We start from the raw sequence: 27,335 nt of genomic DNA, 5'->3' as shown, positions 1-27,335 counted from the left end.
GGAGCTCCCTCCACTCCCCCAGTAGTTGTCCCAACCCAGCAGAGCTGACTCGGCCCAGCTGCTTGTAACCTTGACCTGTACTGTCTTTGTTAGTGGGTCTCAATGAAGAATCCCTCATGAGGAAAGATTTATCTGTGCACAAAGCTGACACTTACCAAAACCGAGGAGGGAAAATCAAAGAGGAAAAGATGCATTCTCAAAGGACCATGACCAAGGGTGGCGAGCCAGACCTAGGAGCTACCTTCCACCTCCCAGAGCATAGAGGGGGCTTGGCAAACGGCCGACAGAGAGGCACCCGACCCCTGCAGCTGTTGGAGGTGAACCTATAAGTGTCCTCTGCTCCTTCGGATTCTTTCCAAGTCACAACTGTTGCCAAATTCCTGATGAAAAATGGAAATGCCTGCATATGTGCACCTTAACAAGAAAAGGCCCTGAACTCAACGCCTGCCTGAAGTTTTCTCGACTTAAGGAGTGCCCGCTGAATACACAGAGGTGCTCATCACAACAACCCACCAAAATACACGGACAGGGCCCAGCCCAGCGGAGGTGCCTGTGTCGCCTGCAGGTGATGGGGAGCTGGAGAGAGGTGGGAGAGGAGGGCCTGGGTGCTCCTGCTGCCTCACAGAGACTCAGGAAACCAGAGCCCCCTGCGCAGTAGGAGGGGAGATGGCCACGCTGCACTCTAGGCACACTGTGCCAACACCAAGGGACAGTCTGTGGCCTTTTTCCTCATGTTGATCCCTGAGGTCATTTTCAGGTGGAGCCTGGGATTTCCAGCTGCAGCACAACATGGACCCACAGATTATGATGGGGGGGTCAGCGCCCCCTCAGAGCCTCTCCTCCCTGGACACGGACATGCTGGAATCGTCTCTCCCATCCATGAATCTTCAACTCTTCCCTCTGTGTGCACACAAACACACCAAGTTCTCCTTGCACAAGAGTCACCCACCTGCTCACCTCACTCAATGACTGGAATCCAAACACCTGGGAGTAGGATGTGCGAGTAATTCACTGTCACATCCCCAACACTACCTGCTTAGGACACCTGCTGTGGTGAAGAAATGAATGAATGAGGGAATGAATGAATGCTGGTGACAAGCCATTGCCAAAGGTACCAGATGACAATGGTGCTCAACTTCACTATGAATCTTGCTAGAATAGGTTTATTCTGGAATAGGTTTATTTAACGAACACATGGGTTATGGGTTGAATTGTGTCCCCACAAAATTCATGCATTGAGACCCTAACTACCCGGACCTCAGAGTGTGACTATATTTGGAGATAGGGTCTTTAAAGAGGTGATTAAAGTAAAATGAGGTCATCAGTGTGGACCCTAATCCAGTGTGACTGGTGTTCTCATTAGAAGAGGAGATCAGGACAGACACACACAGAGGGACCACCAAGTGAGGACACAGGGAGAAGACAGCTGTGTACATGCCAAGGAGAGGCCTCAGGAGGAACCAGTCCTGCCAACACACTGATCTCAGACTTCCAGCCTCCAGGACCATGAAGAAATAAATTTCCGTCATCTAAGGCACCCAGTCTATGGGACTTTGTTATGGCTGCCCCGGGAAACTCATACAAGAGGTTAAAAGTACTTCTGGGCTCCTTAGCGATAGATAAATGAACCAAACCTCTTAGGTAATCATTTCTGTGAATGGCATAAGGAAAAACTGCCCCATGTGATGGAAAAACACCTTTTTTTTCAGCTGCAACCCACATCATCCTCCTCCTATCTGATAATGCTGCAGAAAATAAGTGCAGAGTGTACAAAAATGCACCATAAACACAGTAAGTATAAATCAAATAATAACAACATCCTGAAAATACTGTTAGGAAGGCATAAAGGGGCAAGAAGGGCAGTGTTTTATCAAGGCCAGCATCTGTGACAAGAGCTGGAGATCCTATTTGCCAGCATTTCTAACAGAAACAAAAATTCAGATAGGGTGCCTCCATGGCACAAAACATTCACTCCGAGAGACGCCACGGCTAGAAAATGCTTGGATGCCAGAACTCTCCACCGTTCTTCACACACATTGGCTTCTGCTTTGACGCAGGTGGGCCTGGAATACACAGGCTGCAGCATCGCCCATGGCTCATCAAGCCAGGCTGTCCCTACCCACCCAGGGGGCCAGCAGCCCCAGGAGAGGCTAACAAGGCAGCTTTTAGTGGAGACCCAGTTGGCCAGCTTGCTGGGTGTGGGCTTGTCCAGGATTCTCCCTCAGCTGTGGGCTCTGGATTGTAAAGTGGGGACAATGACGGTGTGCTGGGCACAGCACCCGCCCCATCAGCTGGTAGCAAAGCTGAGCCACCACCCTTGACAAGCACAGTGGCCACCTCTGGAGAGGCTTTGACAAGGACATGGCCCTGCCTCAAAGGCTCAGCATCCTTTGGGGAGGCAGATGGAGGCACCTATCATGATGGAGCATCAAATACGGACCAGCCCACAGGAGGGCACAGCGATGTGCCCCAATCATAGCAGCACAGACACCCACGTCTGATGTGGGCGACATGAGTGGGCAGCATTAGGAAGACCCAGAGGAAAGGGCCCTTGGGCCATGTGAAGAACATGACAGATAATATAGCCTCTCTGGGGATAAACGACAAGGGGCTCGTATGCCATGTGGAGGAGCTTGGGACCTCACTCCCCATGGGGAGGACGCTGGTCTGCAGTAGGGAAATGCCGTGCTCAGTGGGGGTCACACTGCATGGGACAGCAGCCCTGGCAGGAGGAAGGGAACTCACGTGTCACAGCAGCAGGATTCAGGACACATCCGAGCAGAGAATCTGCAAGACTAATGAAATGTGGTGCCACAGAGAAGACATAGTAGGGCGCAGCTCACAGGTAGAGCATGGGGCAGGGGTGGGGAGGGCCCCAGAAACCAGCATAATGGATGCTAGTGGGCTGGAAGACACAACGTGTGAACCAGGGGCTGGAGCACTGGTGGCAGACATGAATAAGGGGTGTCTTGGACCCAGCAAGGAGGGGCAGAGAGGCAAGAAGAGAAGTACCCTGAAGAGATGGAAGCCCAGAGGACACCAGCTCAGAGACAGCTGCCAGGGAGCTGGTGAGGCTCCCAGGGATGCCCAGGAGAAGAGGAAGGGGCTACAGGCTGGCACTGAGGAAGAGGATGCTCCAGCAAAGAGAAAGAGTGCACGTGATGGTGAATGCCACAGAGAAGACCAAAATGAGGCAGCCTTTGGTGATGCGGCCTCCAGTGATGTGGTCTCTGGAATGTGACTGGAGGTGAGGTGGGTGGAGGGATGAGAGGAGAAGGGAGGGGCAGTTGGGCAAAAACTATGCTTTCCTGAAACCTGGACAAGAGAGCAGGAGGGAACACTGGTGCCCACAGGGAGGAGGAGCTCGTCCTCTAGGCTGGCAGAGGAGACCCAGAGATCTGTCCCAGGCCAGGCTGGCGGGAGACACCAGGAGGAGGCAGAGGGTCCCTGGTTGAGCGCCCACGCCAGCCCTCACAGGGCCTGCTGCTTCACTCACTTCTCTGTTCTCCCCATGACTGTGGGGTCCTCTCTCCCCTCGACAACCCTGTTTGTGCTCCATGCTTCACAGAGCCTCAAGGACCCTCCAGCCCAGCTCAGGACCCCACGAGCTCCCCAGCGCTGCAAGACGGGGGTCCACACAACACCCCAAGGGCTCTAGACCATCAGCCCCCAGGCCCCGCTGTGTCTGTCCTTCACCTCCCCATTCGGCGCTGCTCATCTCCAGAGTTAGCCACAGGCCCTCAGCGCATGCTCGCTGGCCCAGCACCCGCATCTGCAGCTCGTCTTTCAGAGTGCCTCTGCAGGCATTGAACAGACTCACAAGTGTGACTTGGAAATAAAATTTTCAGAGAAGGGACAAATCATCACCCTACAGGCTTCCTGCAGCAGCAAAGATGGAAGATGGAAGTGCCAGACGCCCCAGCGAGAGGCCTGTGTAGTCAGTGGATCTAATCCGTGGGCCACAAACTCGCTGAGACAGGCACCTTTCATGTGGCTGTGGATGCCCAGAAGGCACCATTTTTCATCTAAGGACAGTGCAGGCAGCAGCGTCCCAAACACACAGGACCAAGCCTTCCTGCTGGAGCAGCGCACAGCTCCATGAGCTCGCCACATGCCCAGGGCACGTGGGAGCCAAGTCCTAGCACGTCTGCCGGCGCCTCCTTCACCCACCTCACTCCTCTCCACCCGCCCCACCCCATTCCCGGACCTGCCTCCCTGTTACCAAAGGCCAAACCTCAACGCCCACGTCCCCTCCAAATGACCCCACCCCGCCCGCTCAAATGCATTCCGTGGCTCAGGCCCTGGTGCCTGCCAAGGGGCTGGGACAGCGGCGGGGAACATCGGATGGGGCCTGCCAGGGGTCTTCCAGGGGTGGAGGCAGTGGCCATCCCCTGGCCAAGCCACAGTCAGCCGCGCTCACATCAGTGTGGGCTTCACCCCAGGCCAGCTGTCCTCGCTCACCTAATCCTCACAAACCCTGTGTATGGTCCTCAAGTAGCAGAAGGAAGACTTTAAACTCCGAGAGGCAGAGCAACTTGTCTGAGCCACCCAGACCCTTTAAGCCGTAGACCTGGCTGGAGCCCAGACATGTGACCAAGGCCAGTCACCACTGCGTGATGCCCCTGGGCCGCATCAATCTCAGGGAGGACCACCACTCCCAATTTGCTGTCGCTCACGTACACCTGCAGGACTTCGTTCTTCCCACTCAGAGACCAAGTCTTCTCTCCCCCCATTCTCCCTATTCCTCCAATTCACCTTCCTATGGGGTTAACCTCAAGGTGTGATTCACTGCGTTTTCAGGACACTGGAAAGAGCTTCAGTAACATTTCCCAAAAGGAAGCTACACAAACCTCCAAGCCCTCAGCGCCTAGCTTCAACCTCCCAGGACAACTAATTCCCACAAGGACATCCTAACACATGCCCACCCTCTGGCGCCTCACGGCCTGGGTACTGCCACGCCCTCAGCCCCAGTGCTTCCCACCCAACTCAGAGGGCACTTCCACCTGCACCCTTGCAACCCACCCACCTCGTCCATCACCGCCCATTCTGGGTGTGCAGCTCTGCAGATCCCCCTCCTGTGAAATGTCCACTTCCCCGACAGGTTCCTCCAGGACAAAGATGTCACTGCGTCCCTCCCTTCCTTCCTGTGCTAGGGCCCAACACAGAGACTCAGAAGGCTCAAAACATTCAAAAAGGGACTATTAGATAAATAAATTAATGGTACGGAAGGAAGGAGGGAGGGAGGAGACAGTGGGAGGGAAGGAAGAAGGAAGGATGGAGGAAGGAGGAGAAAGGAGGGGGAGGGGCAGACTAGGGCCCCCCACCTCTGGACCAGCCACACCCCGCTGCCTCAAGAAGAGCCTGCAGACAGCCGGCCACAGTCAGGTGGGGTGAGAGCCCCTCACCCCCGGTGCTCTTTCTGGCATGAGAGCCACTCTCCACATCTCAGTGTTTCAGCCATCTCCCTCAGGTCATCACAAAGAGACTCAGTCATAACTACTCACCACTGACCAGAGGGAGCACCCAGCCTGGAGATGCTGACTGTGAAGCCCTCTCCTGTGCCAAGTGTAATGCCATGGGGACAAAGCAATAGCCTGTAGCCAGATGATTAGTGCATGACCTAACTCCACCAGCCTCTCTTGGCCTCTCTTTTTAAAGCTGGAATACTACACCCAGTGCACAGAGCTGGTGGGCAAACCAAAGCCACAGCCATAGAGAGCCCCTGTCAGTGCCCAGCACACAGCAGGTGCCTAATACTGCTTAGCCCCCTTGCCCAAAAATCCTAGGGTTTCCTGGGAGACACAGCCAAGGGCTGCACGCCCAGGCCAAGATGTGGAGATGCCCAGGAGCAGAGGCATCCCTTCCCTGTCCTGTCTCTCCTAATCAAAGGCATAAGGCCCGTGAGCTGCTCTGCAGAACGCCAGCAGAAACCTCGCATGCCCGGGTCATTCTTCTTTGGGGGCTGTGCAGCACCATGGCTAAGGAAACGGGCTTATGAAAGTGTAACCACCACCCTACACCTGGGCTTTCTCACCTATGAAACAGGAACACCTGCTCTTTCATCTTGAGGTCGTTGCGAGGATGGAAGAACGTGACGTTTGCAAAGTACTCGGCGTGACGCCTTGAAATAGCTAGACCAAATTACTGTTGGTGTTATTGCTGTCTATTCCCCCTTGTGCACCTCTGGACCTGCAGACCCCTCTCTCACGACGGTGTGCAAAGCTGGACTCAGACCTCTGTAGCTGTGGAAGCAGGAGGCCCCTCCCCCAGTGACCGTGCAAAGGGATGCAGTGGGTGTGAGAGTATCCAGAGGTCTTTATCTTCATGAACCTCACTGACCTGATTTTTGTGAGAATGCAGAATGCAGCAAGGTGGGAGTTCACCAACCACGGAGAAAGGGATTTAAAATCTAAAATTTTAGGGGAAATTAATGAGAATCCTCAAAAACTTTGGATGAGATATTTATAATAAAATGAAAAGCCAACTCCTTAACAGTCTTACTCTCCTAGGGCAGTGTGTCCTCCTTGGCCATGGAAGGATTACGTGAAAGCTACTCTGCATGTGGGAAGCCACACGCGTGCCTTAAAAGTTTACCTTATTTCAGACAGATTTCTCTAAAATTATGTTAGATGTATGCATTTTTCTATATTCAAGATAGATAAACAGCAAAATAGAACAGCTAATCTCACCCAAGAAGCAGCACACCCAAGAATCCAAACTGTCCAGAGAAACCACTGTTTTGATTGTTAACCAGCCTGCAATACACTAGTTGCGTCCCACGCTTCGGCTACGACCGATAAAGAAATATTTTATGTCTACAGCGACTCCTGGCAGGCCTACAATCACGTTAGGATCACACATTACATGTGTGTCAGGGAATGGGAGCCCTCGGAAGTGCAGTGGCCCAGCTAGGGCTTTAATTTCACAAGTCCACATGTCAAGTGGCTCCAACGATTTGTTCTGTCTCTTCCGTTAAAACAGCTTTACTCAGAAAATTAATCAACTGACTTAAGGTAAAGGCTACTTTGCATTCTTCCTAAAGTTTTTGGAGGGTGAGCGGGTTGATGTTACTGAAGATGACATTGTTTTCCTTTTTGAGTTGTGATTACCAGGAGAGCAGGGACAGGCTGTGGCACTCACCATGATGTCCCCTTTCAGGAGCTGGGCCGGCTCTATGGCAATGTAGATCCTGCTTTGGTTTTCTGGGCCAATGTTGCTTTGGAATAAACAAGAAGGTACATCATTGTGTAATTTCGTGATGACATGGAAACAATATATTTCAATAAAAGGAACCCTACAACTGAAAACTCAGAAATTACACAAAATATCCCACTTGGCCCAGGAATCCAATTCCTGAGACTCTCTCCCATGGAAATGAGTCTAAAAGGTACAAAAAGGCCACCGGGCCAGGCAGGGTCCTGACAACAACATCAGGGTCCACCCCAGGGCCTATGCCTGGTGGGACACACAGTGGGGATCCCAGGGGTGTGACAGCCACAGCTTCTGTAATAAGCTGAGGGTGCAAAGGTCACACCATCACTGATGGGTGAGTCGAGCAGGAGCCCAGAAATGTGACGACAGCTCGTTTTGAGTGATGACACGGTGGTGAGAACATTTTTACCTTTATTCATTTTCTATAAATGTTCATAAAATGCCTATCCAAACACAAAAAAGGCAACCAAAAAAAGTCTAGAAATTTGTACAAATTCTGAGGATGTATGTCTGCCCTTTGTCTAAAATGCAAACGGGAGAAAGAGGCGAACCCTGTCACAGGACCCTCCCATGTGTTTACTTCCTCACAGTGCCTGGCCCTCTGTTATCTCCAGGCTCCAGTGCCCATGCCCCTTTATGGAGCCAACCAGCATGACAGCAGCAAGACTCGCTGCCAGGGCGGGAGGAGAGGGCACAGGCTACCAGGCATCCCCTGCCTTAGCCCTCCCACTCCCTTCCCGGGCTAGGCCCACTCCCAGGCTCCCAGAAGTCCCCAGGAAAGCAGCCGTACTTACTAGATCCCTGACGTGTACACGGGCTGCATGGCTTGGTAGAGCTTCAGAAAGGGCCGACACACTGAAAGAGAGGCAGAACCATCTGTAAAGATGTGGAACCGTACAGACGAGCGAGAGTGTGGCAAACAGAAAGAGGCAGGTGCCCTGAGACAAGCAGCCCGCCTGCTGCCTCCGAGGCTGGTGGAAGCTGAGTGTGGAGTGGGACCACAGAGCAAGGGACACCGGGCTCGTGGGGCAGGGGTCTGCTCCCTCCCCGGCCACCTGTCCTTCCCCTCATGTGCAAGTTGGCCTCGCCACACTCTGACGGCTTCGTCCAGTCAGAGACCAGGAGGGCTGAGTACCGGATCCCAGGCATGGCCCACTCAGGAGGGAAGGGAAGGCTCCTTTGCTGCAGCCACAGGACAGGGCGCAAATCTGGAGACGAGCTCCGTGGAAGATACTCACCTCCACCCGTGTCAAAGTTGGGGATGCCATGGAGGATGACGAAGTGCAGGAAAAGGGGAGAGGCGTTCATTTTCACCGTCCCCGACAGGAGCCCGCTGAGAAACTGCACGTACCTGCCAAGGACAGCCAGCTTAGAGCTTCCACAAAGTGCCCTCCATGAGCCCGGGTGGGGCTGGTGGGAAACGAGGAAACAGCCTGCTCTTCCCAGGTCTCGGCACCCAAGTCTTTGGCCCACACCCTGGAGAGCCACAGCCCCGGGCATGTGACCCCATCAAGAACCTCTGGACTCCCCAGGCTGAACATGGGCCGGCAACAGGGACATACCATCCACGCTCGTGCGCGAGGAAGACCTGCCCTCTCGGAACAACACGCGCAGCCTTGGGCGCCCGCGCTGACTGCATGCGCCCTGCGTGTGCACTTGCCGGCTAGAGGGGAGCTTCTACGACACTAGAAGCATTTCCTTGTTGGGTCGTCCTGAGGCAAGATGTGGTGGCGGTGCCTGGAAAGTAGGTGTAGACCTGCCATGCTCCTTGACACCGCCTGGCCGCGGGCCCGCCCTCCTCCTGGAGGGTCTGACTCCAAAACAAAACAAAACCCCGCAGGACCCCACCATCTACAGGCATCTCTCATGCCTACACAGAGCCACACAGGAGAGGGAGGGAGCACTGACTGAATCACAGGGCTGTGCAGCACAGGCTCCTCCACACTGCAGCCACTCGGCCTCATCCACGCCCCACGGGCCAAGGCCCACCCTGCCCTGGACCGAGACCCTCATCAGGCTCAGCCCCACTTACGTTACATAAGCTCTAATTTATGCCTGCAATTCACACGTGGTCCATTATTTCAAGCAGCTGAATTTGCCTACAAAGTAAACTGAATAGTAGGAAATTTCTGGTAAATGTTAAAACCAAAGTTTAAAAACCTTACTTATAGTTCATCCTTTTAGGAAAATGTCAGAAAGGAACATATGCTTTGGCTTAGGTACCTTTCACAGTGTTTCCATTTTCTTGGTGGCAAATAGCATCTCTTCTCTTTCAGAATAGGAGGAAACCTCCCCAAAGCCATGAGGCCTGATGGAAACCCTGGCGGCCACAGGAGGCCAGATGGCTGAGCCACGGTTACCAGGGCCTGGCCACCAGATGGCTCCACACGCCTTCCCGGTGGTAGCTTCCATCTTGATAAAAAGACTCCTTAACTCTATCGTGTGCAGACACTGGAATATTCAAGTGAATTGTCCAACTACTTTTAATCACTCAAATGTTACACACGGCAGATTTCCTGGGCTCTTTAGTTCCCTGGTTTTGAGCACAGGAAAAGACATCACCGACATTTAGTTGGGGGCCTTGAGTCACTGTCTGCTCTGGACAGCAGCTCTTCCCTCCTCCAGAGCTGGGCACCCTGGTCACCAGACAATCCACTTCCTCAGCCTGTCAGGCTTGCTGGTGGCCCAGCCTGGCATGTCTACCCTGCGGATGCCTGGCCATTTGCTTAGGCAGTCTGCACTGACCACTCCGGGCAAGACAGTCCTTCACCCTGGACACCCATGGGCCCGAGGAGCACACCGACCAGGCATCATGGTGGGTCAGTTTCTGTTCTGCATTTTCATGCAAACGTGGAGGATCCCGCAGCCCAGAGACGCGTGGGGCTCCTGGCTGGGGGTGGCATGAGGAGTCTGATTTCAGCCGAGCCCAGAGCCCACCTGGGTTTCATTACAGCCACAGTCCTGTGAGAGGCCAACAGCCACCCTCCGGGGGAGCGGCATCTCTCCCCCAACCCAGGTCATCAGCCTGTGCTCCTCATGATGGCCATGGAGCCTCCATGTCCGCTGACACAGCCTGGCCAGCACTGTTGCCCAGTGGCCAGAGAGAGCACAGAAGTAGCTTCCTTCAGTGAGGACAGTCAACGTGACAGCAGAACGCTGTTTCCCTGTGAGCTCCCAGCAAATGACACCAAAGAGCAGGGCCTCGCAGTCACACGGGGCCAGAGATGCAAAGGGAGGAGCCGGTAGCCCTCCACCCTGGACCCTGGACCCAGGACCCAGGACCCAGGACCCCGACCAGCAAGCCCTCCCTCCTGAAACAGCTCCAAATAGTCACCAGCTTCCCAGATCGGTCCACAAACGGCTGACTAATCCACCGCTCAGCCAATACAAAAAATTACAAGCTCTTGGTATATAATTCTCCTCTGCATTTTTTAGAAATCCGCTTTATATAGATTCATATTTTTAGGTGAATCAAAGTCAAAAAAATGTTAACGTAAAATGCAACTTATTCCTTCACATGCTTTCATAATAAGGAAAAAATAAAATTTATTTATATTTCAGGGTATTTTCTATTAATGAAATGCTACTTTCCAGCAAGTCTACTGCCTAACTTTGTGGAAGTAAAGTCATTTTTTGGTTCCTTATTCACAGGATATAATACAATCATAAGTTCTAAGTCAGAGTTCCGGATTCTGTGATATTGCAAAGGTTTACCCTAAGGCTTAGAATAAGCAGGACTGCAATCAGAACGGTCATTGAAGAAAACCTAACCCCAACCCCATCACCACACCATCCCACTCCCAAGACGGGGACACATGACAAAGGTCATTCGTAGATTGATTTTTGTAAGGTGTGTAGTTAGAGTTGACACAGCACCCCTGTCCTTCCCTCCAGCTGTGATGACCACAAATGTATGGCTGAGGGTTTACACAGATGAGCCAGAGGTCAGCTCGAGGCCTTTGGCTCTGCATGCCCAGCCAGGGGTCTGCTGACCCCCCCGCCCACGACCCAGAACCCAGGCAGGGCCGGGATTCGAGTAAAGGCAGCACATTGCCCCTCACTGTCTCTGGTGCTTTTACCAGGTCCTGTAGGCATCTAACTACAGGCAAATCCCAAATTCCAGATCCTACAGCAGAGCATCAGTGGCCCCGGTTCCACCAGCTACCACGGGCCTGTGTGCTCCTGGTCCAGGGCACACCCCTGGCCCCTGGGGGCTTGTCACAGGTGTTAGCAATTCTTGACGCCACAAATTAAGCATATCACCTCTCTGCGCATCAATTGTACTTTAGTGTGTGGGGGGTAGGGGTAAAGAAAACCTTTGTATCGTAAAACAAATGCCAATTTTTTCATGAATTTTTCATCGGCCTGGCCTCATCCTGCTGTTCCAAAAGCCCGTTCGCAACCTCATCAGTCCCTCAGGCGAACAGGCTGAGAAGCACTACCTGAAGCCACCTGAGTATGACCTGGAAAACAGAACAGTGTTCTAAGGGCCAAAGAAATCAGCACCTACGCAGACACCTTATAAATGCAACCCGGTCCACCGCAGATAGAAGCTGTGCTTGTGGCTGCGGTCAGATGACCTGTGTGGAGCTGAGAGTCAGAGGCCAGGTCACCAGGCCACATTTAACAGGACTGAGTCCGCCCAAGAGGACCTGGAAACCGCCATCCTCACCAAAGAAAAGACAATTCAGACCACGGGTGGAAATCAGAGGGAACAAAAGCAAATGAAAGGATTTCATGATTACTTCATCAGCAAATTACAGAGAGGGTCAATTTCAATTCTGTATACCTGGTATTTACCTACGGCAGTGAAGGTAGATAAGAATGAATGAATGAATGACAGGGTGTCAGGTGCCCTCTTAAAGACCATCACAACAATCGTATCCAAAATAGAAAGTTTCTACCCACGCAACACAGTTCTCACAGCTGCACAGATTAGAAGCCTATTTTCAAACAGCACCATTATTTTCCTGTCACTATCTTTTCTTTCTTTTGAGAAAATAACTCCCTGCGGAGGATGCTTTCCATGCTTCATCTCAACTATCGAGTAAGTTTTAGAAACGAACATTTAGCTGCCTGGGGACTAACATAAGCACATGCGCTTCATTCGTGTTCTAAAGCAGCTTGAAATTTGCAGCGTTCACTGCATTATTTACAACCACTTGCCAAAGCAGAAATTTACATTTGGAGTTTCTCTAAATCTCCCTAAACAGGAGAATTGCACTTGACATAAACTCAAATCTCCCTGAAAACATGATTATATAAAAGCCAAGATGAAAGTGCTACTTTTGTAAGTAAAAGGAGCTGCTGTCACTGCACATCTGTCCCTCAGCCTTCCTAAATCCACCTCCACAGCCCTCGCCGCTACAGCCGCAGGGGAGACGTGGGCTGCGCCCCATCAGCCTACCCTGTTTGTGAGACCCAAGCTTGCCTGTTCATGCTCCTCAGCGCTCCCTTCCCTGGCCTGTAACAGGAGAGTAACAGGCCTCTGCTGCAGGATGGCTGCAAGGATGGACATTAGGGAGAGAGTGCATAACAAGCTTGTGGTGGGGACATGGCCTTGTCACCCAAGTGGACACTGCCAACACCCTGATCATCATGACTAGAGGGGAAGGCCAAGCCGGTCAATTCTGCAAGGCTCCCTGTGGAACAACCCTGCTCCTCATGTCCACTCTGCAAGCCGGGGCAGGAGGAAGTGTGGCAGGCGCCACCATGGCACAGAGCACAGGAAACCTGCTGGCCACATGGCCACATTCCCCAAGTAGGATCCTTTTGAGAGAGGATGTAGACACCTGCTCCCCATCTTCCTTGCCTTGTGTTCAAGTGTTCTTTCAGAAACCCAAGGCACCATGTCAAAAATTACAGAATTATCAAAAACCAAATAATGCTGTTAGGAAATTTTTAGCTATTAGAAATATCCAGGACATCCTAGTTTCTGCATGCCCAGACTTTTGGCCTCTCTTCCCTTTCTCTCATAGGACACCGGAATGACCCCCGCCAGGACCTTCTAGGGGTCTCCTTTGCCCCTCACCCTCAGGAAAGGTTAGTTGTCCCTGTCATTCTCCACAATAAACTCAAAGTAACGGGGCCAAGAAATGTGTGCTGCTGTCTTGATTCCTTCTTGGAAAGAAAGGAAATGTGGAGAGGAAAAGGAGGTCAGTAACTCTGATCATATAATTCATCATTTCCACGATGCTGATGATCAACTAAGACTGTAGAAGGACTTTTTAAATTATTTATCAAAGCAAAAGGGCCTCCAAGTTCATGGCACCCTCCAGCACAGCAGTGGTCACCAGCACCTCCAGAGGCCCACACCAGGGCTTCAACAAGCTGTTCCTCAGGGTTTGCTCAAGGTGAAAGGTGCAAAAAGAGGGGACAGCCCCTGGCCACAGCAATGCTGCTGGGAACAAGCAATGTGAAATAGGTTGTTGATGGCAGGGCTGCCTGCCGTAGGCCAACTGTTCTGTGGCTTTTAAGAGTAAGGAACAAAGTGAGAGAGAATTCACCTCCTGTCAAACAGGCCTCCTGCCTCGCGAGCTCGTAAACCCAGTATTAATTACACAAAGGCTCAGAGGAGGCTCATTGTTGAGGCTCCAAGCTTCTTGGCCACAAACTCCATGCTAATTAATTCACTCTTACCACGGGACTGATTTTGAAGTGATTTCTTGAGTTCGGTCCTGAAATAGCCAGCAGAGCTCCCCCTGGGGGTGTTTAGGAGCACAGTGATGACTCCCATCACAGCATCTGCCCCCACAAATGTGGTCACCGAAAGTTCTTCTGGTCTCAAATATTCCTCTAGACTTAGCTTATGCATTCACTCAGTCGTTTACCTACTCAGTAATGATTTGGTGAGCATCTTCTGAAGGATGACACTGTCCTGATCTAAGGGCATGGGGACATTAGCCCTGGAATGCAAAACTGAATCCACATCATCGTCACAATATGGGAATGCTACACCTTCAAGTGTGCGATGACAGGAACGACACATGAAAACCATGGGCATGCTAAAGGGACTTTTTTCCCCTTTTTCCAACTCTTTCAATGCTATGAAAAAGATGCAATGAGTAATAAGAATAAAAAGAAGAAAATAAGGCAAACATTCTTTTCTGGTATGTGCTGAGCATTCTGGATGGATGGAAAGGATAAAAGTCACATGACCATCTAAATAAATGCAGGAAAAGCATTTGATAAAATTCAATATCTATTCATGATAAAAACTCTCAATGAAGTGGTACAGAGGAAACATACTTCAACATAATAAAGTCCAGATATGACAAGCCCACAGCAAACTTCACACTCAACAGTGAAAAGAGGAAAGTTTTTCCTCTAAGATCAGGAACAAGGTAAGGGTTCCCACTCTTGCCACGCTTATTTGAGATAGCACCAGAAGTCCCAGCCACAGCAATTAGGCAAGAAAAAGAAATAAAGGCATCCAAATCAGAACAAAAGAGGTAAACCTGTCTCTATTTGTAGATGATATGATATTATATATAGAAAACCAAAAGATGCCACCAAAAATCTGTTAGAACTAATAAATGAATTCAGTAAAGTTGCAGGATACAAAATTAACATACAGAAATCTGTTGCATTTCTATATATTAATAACAAACTATCAGAAAGAGAAATCAGGAAAATGATCCCATCTACAACTGCAAAAAAATAAAACAAAATATCTAGGAATAAATGTAACCAAGGAGCTGAAAGACCTGAACAGTGACAACTATAAGACATTGATGAAAGAAAGTGAAGAGGATAAAAATAAATGGAAAGATTTTCCATGCTTAAGGACTGGAAAAATTAATATTGTTAAAATGTCGATATTATCCAAAGCAATCTACAGATTCAATGCAATCCCTATCAAAATTCCAACGGCATTTTTCACAGAAATAGAACAAACAATCCTAAAATTTGTATGGAATCACAAAAGACCCCTAATAGCCAAACAATCTTGAGAAAGAGCAATAAAGCTGGAGACATCACACGTTGTGATTTCAAACTATACTACAAAGCTATAGTAATAAAAATTGTAAGGTATTGGCATATAAACAGACACAGAGATCAATGGAACAGAATAGGGAACCTAGAAATAAACCCATACATATATGGTCAATTAATTTTCAACACAAGCACAAAGAATATGCAATGGGGAAAGGTAATCTCTTCAATAAGTAGTGTTGGGAAAATTGGACAGTTACATGTAAAAGAATGAAACTGGACCACTATCTTACACCACACACAAAAATCAACTCAAAATGAATTAAAGACTTAATTGTAATACTTGCAACCATAAAACTCCCAGAAGAAAACACAGGGAAAAGCTCCTTGACATTGGTCTTGGTGATGATTTTTTGGATCTGACAAAGGCAACAAAAAAAGGCAACAAAAAGCAAAGGCAACAAAAGCTAAAATAAACAAATGAGACCACATCAAACTAAAAAGCTTCTGCACAGGAAAGGAAACTATCAACAAAGTAAAAGGGCAATCTATGGAGTGGGAGAAAATATTTGCAAATCATACATCCAATAAGATATATATACGTCTATAAAGAACTCACACAACTCAATAGCAAAAAAAACCCCAAACAATCCAACTAAAAAAATGGGCAGATGACTTGAACAGACATTTCTCTAAAGAAGACAAACAGATGGCCAAAAAAGACCTGAAAAACGCCCAATGTCACTAACCATCAGGGAAACGCAAATCAAATCCACAATGAGATATGACCTCACACCTGTTAGAATGGCTATTATCAAAAAGACAAGAAATAACAAGTGTTGGTGAGGATGTGGAGAAAAGGGAACCTTGTTGGTGGGAATGTAAATTGGTGCAGCCACTATGGGAAACAGTACGGAGTTTCCTCAAAAAATTAAAAACAGAACTGCCATATGATTCAGCAATTCCACTTCTGGGTATTTATTAGAAGAAAATGAAAACACTAATTCGAAAAAATATCTGCACCCTCATGTTCACTGCAGTATTATTTATAATCGCCAAGATATGGAAACAACCTAAGTGTCCATCAATGGATGAACAGATAAAGAAAACGTGGTCTATATATACAACGGAAAATACCATAAAAATGAATGAAATCTTGCCATTTGAGACAACATGGATGGACCTTGAGGGCATTATGCTAAGTGAAATAAGTCACACAGAGAAAGACAAATACTGTATGATATCACTTATATGTGGAATTCAAAAAAAAAAAAACAGCAAAACAAAACAAACTCAAAGATATGGAGAACAGATTGGTGGTTGCAAGAGGTGGGAGGGTGGAAGAGATGGGTGAAGGGGGTCAAAAGGTAAAAACAAAAAGGAAGGAAACAAGGCAAACATTGTCCCCTGGTGTGTGCTGAGCACCTTGGGTGGGTTACTCCCAGTTTACCCTCACGTCCCACACGGGAGCACTTAGGAAAGCCACCATTTTGCAAACTGCTCAAAAGAGAAATGACACTTAATGGTTCAAAATAGAACCAAGGGGCTGTTTAAGTGTAGAGTCCCCCCACTTATTCACGAGGCATACATTCCAAGACCTCCAGTGGACCTCTGAAACCTCAGATAAGGGGGGTTTCTGTAATACTAATAAAACACTGTTTTTATGCAATTCACATTCCCTGCGGGGCCCACTGCTCAGAGCAGGGCACGGTCAGGCTCAGACCCACGGTCCCACACGGTCAATGCACCCGGGTCTGAACGCAAACAGACCTGGCCACTGGAAACATCGTGGACAAAAAGAAAAAGTGCCTTTGGCAATCTTTGAAATCACTTTCCCAGGTCAAAATATCAAGACCCAGCTCCTGAACAAACATACCTCTGACCCTGCCTCCTAGATGTGGAATCTTCCGTCCACCCACGTCTGCTGGCCAAGCCCTCTGGCACTGAAGAAACAGATGTGAGGGGCAGGAAAGCCATCTTGGCAATTGCCTTGGCAATTCTTGTGCAAATTCCCTGCTGTTTGCTTTAAAATGAAAATGCAGTGACTACTTGCTTAGCTTCCATCACCACCCGCAGAGGAAGTGGGTCTGGAAGGAGGGCGGCTAGGGCCCTTCTCACTGCCACACACCCTGACCCTCCCCAACCTGGGCCAGGGTGACAGCGTGGATTCACCTGGAGGTGGGCAGCAAAAGGAAGTCTGCTCCCTCAGGGCCCTTCCACAGCATCTGCCAGGAACACTCAGGGCAGGAGAGAAGGGGAGGTGGGCCGGGGAGGCCAAGGTAAGAGAAAGACCCCCTGGCCTCGGGTGCTGACCATCTACTGCAGGAGTCAGCCAACTACCACCAGGAACCTGTGCATTGATAAAGTTTTATTGGAACACAGCCAGTTCACTCGTTTCCTACCTCTGAGGGCCACTCTTGTGTTAGACTAGTGGTGACAGAGACCAAGTGGCCTGCAAAGCCCAGAACATTCACGATCCAGCCTGTTACAGACCTCTGGTCCAGGAGACAGAACCCAGTTCCAGCAGAGCAAAGGGAAGGAACTCGCCGCGAGCACGGAGGATGCGATTGCTGAGCATGTGGGAAGGGAGTCGGGGTCCACATGGAGCCAGGCAGGGGTCCCTACCACCCACACGCTCCGGACAACAAGCCCTCCCCTCCTCTTCCCAGCTGGTCAGGGGAGGTGCCTCTTCTGTCCTTACATTTTTAAATGTAAAACCTCATTTGCCTTTTCACTCTGCTCCGGGACAGATACATACCGCTTCTGGGAAGGCTGCATCAAAGTTGAAACTTTATCGTCATAAAACTTCTTCATTGCAAATCTGTCGAGAGCCTGGTCAGCGCTGGGGAAGCAGAAAAAGAGAGAGAGAGCATTAACTCTGTGGCTGCCATGGCAAGCTGGGGGACAGGGGACAGGTCCTGTGGCTGTGCTGAGCCATGGCAACCAGAAGAGCGTTACTGTTTGCTACTGCCACGTACATCCACTTTAGCCTCTCTCCTTGGACCCCAAACCCCCCACAGGAATATGCTCAGGCCAGAGTGGAAGCCAGGGCTTCAGGGTCTGAAATCTCATGGGAAACCCCTGCCCCAGGGTGTGGCACTTGGCTGCGCCCCACCCACCACTCTCAGGAGAGTCGCCCAGCAGCCATTTCTCACCGGTGGCACAGGCCTGGCATCCTAACTGTCCCATTACCATACTGGCTCCAAACAAAGGAGGCAGGTTTCAGTGGGCTGTGCCGAGGGCAGCCGGCAGACCCTAGTGTCAGGTCAGGAGGGTCCTGGGCCATGCCTGGAGCACTGCAGTTCCTGGACATCTCATCAAGCCCAAGAAGTGAGTCTGGGACCCACAGGGGATGGCCTGAGGGCCACATCAGGGAGTCCTGTCTATCCACAGGCTTCAGAGGGGTCAGAACACTGTGGCCCGGAGGAAGTGCACAGCTATCCGAGGCCTCAGGGCTGCAGAGTCACGTGTGTGAAGTGACTCTCCAACAACCTGTAGGCCTCTAAACCCCAGCTCCACAATGCCCCCAAGTGCACCCAGCAGCATCTTCAGGAAACCCCACAATGGGGCATCCATGGGCTTTCCTGATCTGACTCCACATAAATCGTGGAACTTGACACTAGTAAGTCCACACTAAGACTTGTCTGAGCCAAAAGCTTCCTTGAAAAATCTGATCTAAGTGTGGGCCCTCTCCTTAGAATGTGTATGTGTCCCTGCAGAAAAAGGACAGACACAGGACCTAGAAGAGAACATGCAGAGAGAGGCAGAAGGACAAAGGCAAGCACTCAACATGAAATTTAGCGTGACCTGACCTTCACCACACGCTATAAGATGGATAAATCACAGCTTGCACTTGTCTGAATAAGGGGCTGGGCTGGTGGGGCTGTCACAACAGAAGGGTCCACTTAAACACGGAGTATTTCACACATTGAATGCATTTGTTTTTTAACTAGAAAAGTATAGTTACATATCCACCATTCACTGTTAAGCATTCCTCTTTCTGGAATTCACTTGTGTCATTAAACGCTGATAATGCATTTTGGCCGATGTTGATGTGCAGTGTTAATCTTGTTATTAGTAATAATAACATTAGCACTGATTCTGCCTTCTTGAACTCTTACTTTTATGGCTGGTACAAGAATTTTCTTCCTACTTTGCAACTTGAAGTTTGCGTTTTGATTTGGAGCACAGTTTGTGACGAAGGCCTTAAAAATGTGTGCTCCCTGTGATTAGTCTACTTCTGAGAACAACATCTAAGGGGCAGATAGCAGAAATGATCAAAAACGCATATGTGAGAATCTGTTATCATGGCATGCTTTCAAGTGGAGAATCATTTGAAGCTGATTTTAGCTAGGCAAAATCAGCAAATGCTCAATTATGTAATATTCTATTTGTCAAATGAAGAACCATGCAGTCACTTACATGATGTCAGGGAAGACATTTAGGAAAGGGTGCTAATTTAGAAAAGCAGGTTACAAAAGTGTCGTGGTGTCACTCCATTTTATTGAAAAGTACTTAATACTGTTACTCCTGTGAGTGTGGCAGCTGATACCTGAGTACTGGTGCTGTTCCAAGTGCCTTATGTACAATAACACACTGAATTGTCATAAAACCCCACGAGGCACAACCATCACTCCCATGTCCCAGGTGAGGACCCCGAGGCCTAGAGAGATTCGTGTAAATCACCCGACGCGTGCAGCTGAGATATGCGTTGACTATTCGGAAAAAGGAGGGCTTTTAGAAACAGTGTCAGTGATGCGCTTTAAGTGAATGAACCTCTTAGTCTCTGCACTTTCTACAAGTGCCAGGACTGCGCACAGCACATGGAACTTGGGACCCAGACAGAGCTGCGCTGCTGCGGGCAGACACGTGAGGGCGGGCTCTGTCCAGAATCTGCCAGGCAAAGTCTGGTCTCTCACCAATGCCTTTGGCTCCGTTGAGGGATTCAATGTGACCAGGAATCTCAACTCGTCTGGCACATACACAAACGCTCATTATCACCAAGAAGGTATATGATTTTTCACTGGGGGGTTGGGTTTCCTCCCTGGCAGGCACGAGCTCCCCAATTTGTTTCCAGAGAAAACATTCGGAAAGTCAAATTTCATCCCTTACTGCTAGAAAGGAAAGGGTTTATTGGCTAATATGAATAGGCTTATATTTCCCCAGAATGGAGTAGTTCATTCTTCACAAAGTGGCCATTGAAAAGAGAGGGCAATGCAGATGCAAAACCCATAAAGAGTGATATTTTTGAACTGGATTTCAGTGTGAGCGGAGATGTGTGCTCTGGGAAGTATATCTGGGCACACTTCGCGCTGCCCCAGAGCCAGGAGGGCTGGCTCACGCCCAGTGCCTCACTGGCCTCGCTGTGCCCGTCGCGCCTGGCTGATAGGACTGGCCTCCTGCTAGCAGCACCCACACCCCCACTGTGGCAGCTCCCAAGTCCCCCAATTACTCTTCCACCTCCTGAGAACTGGACCAGACCTGGCTCCCCACGGGGCTCGCCTGCTGTGAGACCATGAGCAAGCTGCCTAACTCTGCCGAGCCTCAGTTTCCTCATCTGTAAAGTGGGAGTGATGATAGCTTCCTCCTGGGTTACTTAGGAGGATGGAGGGAGAAAACGGAAATATGCAAAGTGCTTCCCAGAGGCCCAGTGAATGCAGAACGCAGCAGCCGTGGCCATTACTATTTACAGGGTGTGAGGTATTCAACGAGACAGCCCTGCTCATGATTTTAACAACAGTAACGTTTATCCCTATTGTTTTTCTTGGAGAACGGCAGTGTGCTCACTTTATTTTCGATGTGTGCATGGAAGTCTTCAGCATGAATCATACATAGCCGCACACCTAGGAAGATGTCCTTCTCATGAGGGTAAACCCTTAGCTGGAGCTAGGTTTCTAGGCACCAGGGGCACGAGGGCACGGGTCAGCCAAGCCGCGGCCTCCACGCCAGCCCCCAGGCTCCAGCGTCCCCCTCGCCCAGTCTCGGAGCTTCCCAATGCCACGGCAGCACGGATGCTTCCCTCCTACCTGGCCGAGACGTTGGTGAAATGCATGTAGGATGAAATGACCACTCCGATGCGTCCCTTTCCACCCTGCAGGAGACAAAAAGAGGAACTGATTTTCTCTCGAATCCCATGGCAGAGATGTAATTAGAACAGGAAAACATTCATTCATTCAGAGGATGCCAAGGAGCCTGTGTTGGAGGGGAAGCCAGCGTCCCCGCGTCCTGTCCCTGTTCCGGGGGACGGCAGCACCCTGTCGCAGGGACTGCACACACCGGGTGCCCACGGCGGGAGCAGTGCTGCCTGGGGCATCCGTGGACTCCCCTGAGGGCAGCTCTGCACAGAGGCAGCCAGTCAATTCACCATTTCCCAATGAGGTCGGAAGAAACTACGCCAGGGTGGGAGCAATTAGCATGACTTAATGACCCAGGTGACAGAGACTGAACACCTCCACAGGCTTGTGGCTCTGAGGGCTGCACACAGCCCAGAGAAGTCCAGAGCTGCAGGACAGCAGATTCCAGCGTGCTGGCAGCATTGCAATGTTGCTGGCACCCCCAACCAGCCCTGCCTGGTCACACCCAAGGGACCACTGTCCAGCAGCATTATGGAAAATGTGGTGCTCAATCTGTAATCATAGACACACACAGCCCAGACCGGGCCACCCAGCCGGAACCACGAGCCAACAGTACCAACAAGAGAAGGAGCCTGAAGCACCACAGCTACATGACAGGCTGCCCTCACCCAGAACAGCAGTCAGCAAACCTTCTAGAACATACTGCCATGACCTAGAACAGTGGTCAGCAAACCACAGTCGATGAGCCACTTCTGCATTCTGCCTGCATCCCTACAACCTGTAAGTTAGAGTTACTATGATGTTTTTAAACAGTTGAAGAAAAATTAAAAGCATAATATTCCATGGCACATGAAAATCATATGAAGTTCAAATTTCAGTGTCCCTACATAAAGTTAAACTGGACCAGGGCCACACCCACCTGTTTAGGTACGTCAGGGGCTATTTCCACTTGGCAACGGCAAGTTACGGCAAGATGGTAGGGCCCTCAAAGCCTAGAGTGCTTACTGCCCAGGTCTTTCAAGAAAACTTAGCAACCTTGTTATAAAATTACAAAAGGCCAGCAACATAAAGACCCCTAAGTCTATTCTCAAAAAGGGACGACTGAGGAAATTCAAGTCAAAGTTCTGAAAGACCCACAATCACGTATAAATGTCACCTAGAGGCACCCTTCTCTCCGTCCTGTGAGGTCCTATGTGTGCTTGCAGATACTCAGTGCAGGCAGCTACTGGTACGTTTCTTGCATAAATCCACCTAAGTGAACACCGCTGCCAAATCGGGCACACATGGTGGTGCTCACCACTGCCGTCTCCCAGCAGTTGCTCATTTATGGCTATGAAGTCTTACAGTGTAAGCCACATTTTTTAGGACTTGAAGTTTTCATCTGATCTTAAATAACTCAGAATCGCTGACTGCACAATTTGCTGTGGGCGTCTTTCACCACCCACTCAAAAACAAACGGTGTGGAGGATGAAACCTTCCAGGAGGACTGTAGGCTATTTCTGCTCAATCAGTAACCAGTGGGTGGATGGTTAAGAGGGGAGATTGAGGCAAACCCACACAAATACCACCCTTTGCATCAAACAGGAGAGCAGGGACATCGCAGTCTGGCACTGGGTCTGCCCTCCAGGCCAAGACAGGCCAGCAATGTCAGTCATTTCTGGCATGTCAGGAAGGAAGTGCACATTCTGCAGAGCTCGCAGGTTCTGGCAACTGTCAGCAATCTCGCCCCTGCAGCATTTTCAGTGACCTTCTCTTCTTTTTTTTAGATTTTATTTTTTTCCTTTTTCTCACCAAAACCCCCCGGTACATAGTTGTATATTCTTCGTTGAGGGTCCTTCTAGTTGTGGCATGTGGGACACTGCCTCAGCGTGGTTTGATGAGCAGTGCCGTGTCCGCACCCAGGATTCGAACCAACGAAACACTGGGCCGCCTGCAACAGAGCGCGGGAACTTAACCACTCGGCCACGGGGCCAGCCCCTGAATGACCTTCTCTTAATGTCGACATCAAGTTCAAATTAAAAGAGTGCTTTTCTCTTAGGGCATGTTTTCTAGAACGTCTTGGAAATGGTTCACGTGTCACTAGAATAGTGCAGGAGATGAGCAAATCCTTTTTTGAGAAGTTTCAACATGTTCCTAGTTAATCCCACCAACAAGACTCATCCTGAGAGCCAGGTGTGGCTCAGGAATAGCACGCGTTCTGGAGATCTCTACACAGGAAGTTTGTCACTTGTGACCCAGATGTTGTAAATAATATTATAATTCAGTTCATTACAAAATTGAAGTGAACAACCCAAATGGAATAAATGGTGACGGGGTGCTTCTCAAGGTCCAGAGTGTGCCAGAATCCTCTGGAGACACTGCTGGCAGCAGGGCTGGGTGGGCCAGGCCTGCGTTTCTCATAGGGTCGGGCTCTGCTGCTGCTCTGGGACCCCTGGGCTACAGAATGTGGCTCGGAAAGGCTTGGGAAGTGATGCTAGGCAGCAATGACCCATCAGGATCATCTTCACTGCATCTAAATCATCAGGCCGCGCCTGATGGAAAACACAATAATTGGGAAAAAAAAACAAAACCTTCTCTTCTTATTTTTTTAAGTTTGCACCAAAGCACAAATTTAAGAAGAAGCTCCTTAACATAACTCAATCTTTGAAAAAGCCCAGGTTAACTTAAAAAATTTGATAAGAAAATTGATGGGAGTACCTGCTGTTTGTGGGAGAATGTAATCAAGTCAGATGTGAGAAAAGAGAAACAGAGAGAAGCGAATGGCATTCGTGCACCGGAGGCGTGTTCCTCCACACCGAGCGCCCATCAAATGCATGAGTGCAGAAGCTTTAGTCAGCGTCAGGAGCTGGCTTACATCCATCATTATACAAGCAGCTCTTGGTGCTCTTATAGGAAAGTAATATAGAAAGTCTGATATAAACCAAAGGAAGGTTCTTTTAAACTAAGTGCCATAATACAAAGGATTTTTGTGTGGCTTCTGCGTGTGAAAGAAGAAACACTTCAAGGAGGAAGTGTCAATATTTTTGAGATGCTTTGATGGTCATAAGAACGGAGTGTACAATGCACAAAGTAGGGCGCAGCCCCTTCCTTCTGGGACCAAGACCCGCCCACAGCACCTTCCCTTCCCACAGTGTTCCTCCCACATGCTGCACCTGCTCAAGGCGTGTCTGGGGAAATCCCTGTCCTCGGGTACTACAAGTGTCTTACCGAGGGGTAAGCCCACATGCTTTCCCCCTCAGTCAGTTTGCCTCCTGTTCACTCCCCTTCAGCACCAATCAGGTTTGAGGAATCAGAGATAGTACAGGAAGAGCCTATGAACAATCCAGAGACGTTGAGAAACAGGAGATGTCAGAGGAAGTGTCCCAGGGGGTTGGAGGAGGATACAAAGCAGGTTAAGGGCAGCCAGGACAATGCCCAGCCGACAAGTGTGCCTGGGCAGCCAGGACGATGCGCCACCGTTTCCAAAGCTAGCCCCCAGCCACCCCGGGAGGGTGGACATGTCACGTCCCCATTGGGCGGTGGGCATGGAAAGGACCATCTGCCTGCTGCCTCAGCATCCTGCCCCCAATCTCAAGTCAATCAATAACCATGACTCAGCAGCACCGGAAGTCCAAGGCCGTGTATTGTAACCATGCTCTTCTCTTTTTAAAAGAGGACTTTCCCTGAAAAATCAAAATGCATGAAAATGAAAGAATTCACTCTTATTGGTATCCTTCATTCATTTCAAAATGTCCAGCTACGCATTCAGGGACTTCAATCCTATAAACTCTGAAGCCAAACTCTGGGAGGTGGGATGACTCTTGTTTTTAAGGTCAAGTATGAAAACCTAACCACAAATGCCTACAGAGCTGGAAGTTGGAGTGAAAAGGTGGTCCCACTGGACCCCTGAGCGTGGAGGCGGGGCTCACCCTGCAGTGGATGACGACCACGTGCTGGGGGTCGCTGTTCAGCCAGGACTCCTGGGCCTTGCAGATGGTGCACACCTTATCCAGGGGTGGCGCATGCAGCTCTGGCCAACCCACGTCCAGAATCTGCAACGAGAGAGAGAAGGGGCTTCCTGGTATCATCTCTGGAGGGCCTCTGAGGCCTTCTCACGATGGCTCTTCTCATTTACCAAAATATTTCATTCGAGAGTAAAGAAAGACGCTGCGTGTTCCTTTTCCAAAACTTCATGGGAACTGCGGCCAGGCTCCTTCACTGGAAAGAAAACTATGAAGGATTATGTTGCCCCCTTGAGACTTCTGTCCCTGGGTCTTATCTGCTCTTCTGCAGCTGGAATGACAATTCCAGAAGGGCTTTCAGGAGCCGCTAATGGTGCAAGGCTCCCAGGGAGGGGCCAAGGCCTGGCAAGATCTGAAATAGGAGTTCTTGGCCCAAGCTCCTGCCAAAATTCCTCCATTCAGACTAAAATCGCAGTTTGGGAAAATGCAGCGAGCTGTTCCCCCACGCATGGTGCAGACAAAGTCTCAGAGAGAGGCCGATTGTGCAAGCTTGGGAGAAACACACTCCTCAAAGGACAGGGACCTGCCCCCCAGGGAGGAAGCGCCTTCAAACCTTGCTCACAACTGGGAACAGGAACAAAGAAAGTCTTGATCACATGAGAAGAAGCACAGTGGGTCTGTGTACAAAAATCAGCAACTCTAAGCAACTTGACGCACACCCCCAGTCTAACACCTACAGTGGCAGACGTTTTAAGTGGGGAGAGGAGGCAGAGATTAATAGAAAAGCAATGCAAATAGTGTAAAAGGATGGAAAAACTCAGAAAACTGCCAGGAAGCAGAAAAGGTCACACCCTCTCACCTCTGAGAGATGAGGCAATAACATTCTGACGAATCCTTTAGACTCTCTATGTACATTTAGCAGAGTTGAGACGCTAGTATACATAAATTCTATACTCTGCTTTTGTTAAAACAGGCAATTCATCAAGTTACTATTTTTTTTACTCTAATGGCTGCAAAATATTCCAACATATGGAATATATATAGCACATATGCCATAACTTACATTTACGCAATCTTAAAAATTTCCCGCTAAATCTTTACTAGTGAAAAGAATAATGGATGGAGGACGACAATTGTACAGAGGCGACAGGAGGGAGATCCCCGGGGTGGAAACGCTCTGTATTTGAGGGTGGTGGTAGTGACAAAAACCTACATGGTACGAGATGCCAGAGAACCACACACACACACGCAGCTGCATGTACACCCAGTGGAAGTTGAACGCGGTCTGTGGACTGAACCAAGGTCAACTTCCTGGCACTAATATTTTACTATTAATTATGCAAGATGTACCATTAAGGGAGACTGGGTCAGGGGCACATCGGATCTCTGTGTACTATTTTTGGAACTTCCTGTGAAATTATGATTATTTCAGACTAACGGAAAATGAATTTAAAAAAATAACCCGTGGATATGAACAGTTCCTAATACCTCTCATCAAGGCACACTCCACAAAGACTCGCAACACACTCTTGCTGGTGAGCTGGAGAAGCCTCACCGCCAGTCTATGTAACTCAGAACATCAAGGCCCAAGGTCCGTACCTTTGGGTTAAGCTTTGTGAGGTCATATCTCTTTTCCGAAAGGTTCAATACCTACAAAGGGCAAATAAAAAGCTGTTAGACAAGTCAACGTCCTCAGAGATCAAAGAGAAAACACAAGTGCATTTTCATACACCATTTGCCTTTGAGGTATCAAGGACTATAAAAGGCTAAAATGTATAGACAGATAATTGTCATGGAATAAAAAACAAACAAAATAAAACAAATACATAAGGATGGCATATGGAATCCTACGGGATTGGCCTTGCCCCCAGAAAGCACGGGCTTCCTGGGGAGAGGGGACACAGCAAGGAGGCCGTCCCTGCCTCGGTGTGTGGCCAGCCTGGCCTGCGAGGAGCTGAGGCCCCGACATTCAGAACCAGCCCAGAGCCACACACCGCTCAGGGACAAGCAGGGCTCAGGTAGGACCTGAGCACACTTAGTAAAGAAAAAGGAAGGACAACGTCAGAGCAGCAAGGGGCCTGAGAAATTAACACACGTCCCTCTCACTTCAGAGACTGGACACTGAGGAGAGCTGAGGGGAGAGTTTGTCCAGGTGGCACAGCACCTCCCAGCT

The 27,335-nt window shown here is 49.7% G+C and overlaps 1 protein-coding gene across 9 annotated transcripts in view; it reads right to left on the bottom strand.

Annotated features, from left to right (window-relative positions):
• TNS3 (tensin 3) overlaps positions 1-27,335 on the bottom strand; it is a 260,333-nt gene that overhangs the window by 112,966 nt on the left and 120,032 nt on the right. For all 9 annotated transcript variants that reach the window (XM_044778177.2, XM_070501724.1, XM_070501703.1 and 6 more), the window contains 7 exons: positions 26,762-26,812; positions 25,130-25,252; positions 21,174-21,238; positions 17,906-17,989; positions 8,451-8,563; positions 8,007-8,067; positions 7,141-7,216 (listed from right to left, as the gene is read on the bottom strand). In XM_044778177.2, coding sequence (XP_044634112.2) covers positions 7,141-7,216; positions 8,007-8,067; positions 8,451-8,563; positions 17,906-17,989; positions 21,174-21,238; positions 25,130-25,252; positions 26,762-26,812 — 573 coding nt within the window. The remainder of the gene's footprint in view (positions 1-7,140; positions 7,217-8,006; positions 8,068-8,450; positions 8,564-17,905; positions 17,990-21,173; positions 21,239-25,129; positions 25,253-26,761; positions 26,813-27,335) is intronic.

This window comes from Equus asinus, chromosome 1, assembly GCF_041296235.1.
Source record: "Equus asinus isolate D_3611 breed Donkey chromosome 1, EquAss-T2T_v2, whole genome shotgun sequence".
Lineage (NCBI taxonomy): Eukaryota > Metazoa > Chordata > Mammalia > Perissodactyla > Equidae > Equus > Equus asinus.
This window is presented reverse-complemented; position numbering and strand designations above follow the sequence as displayed.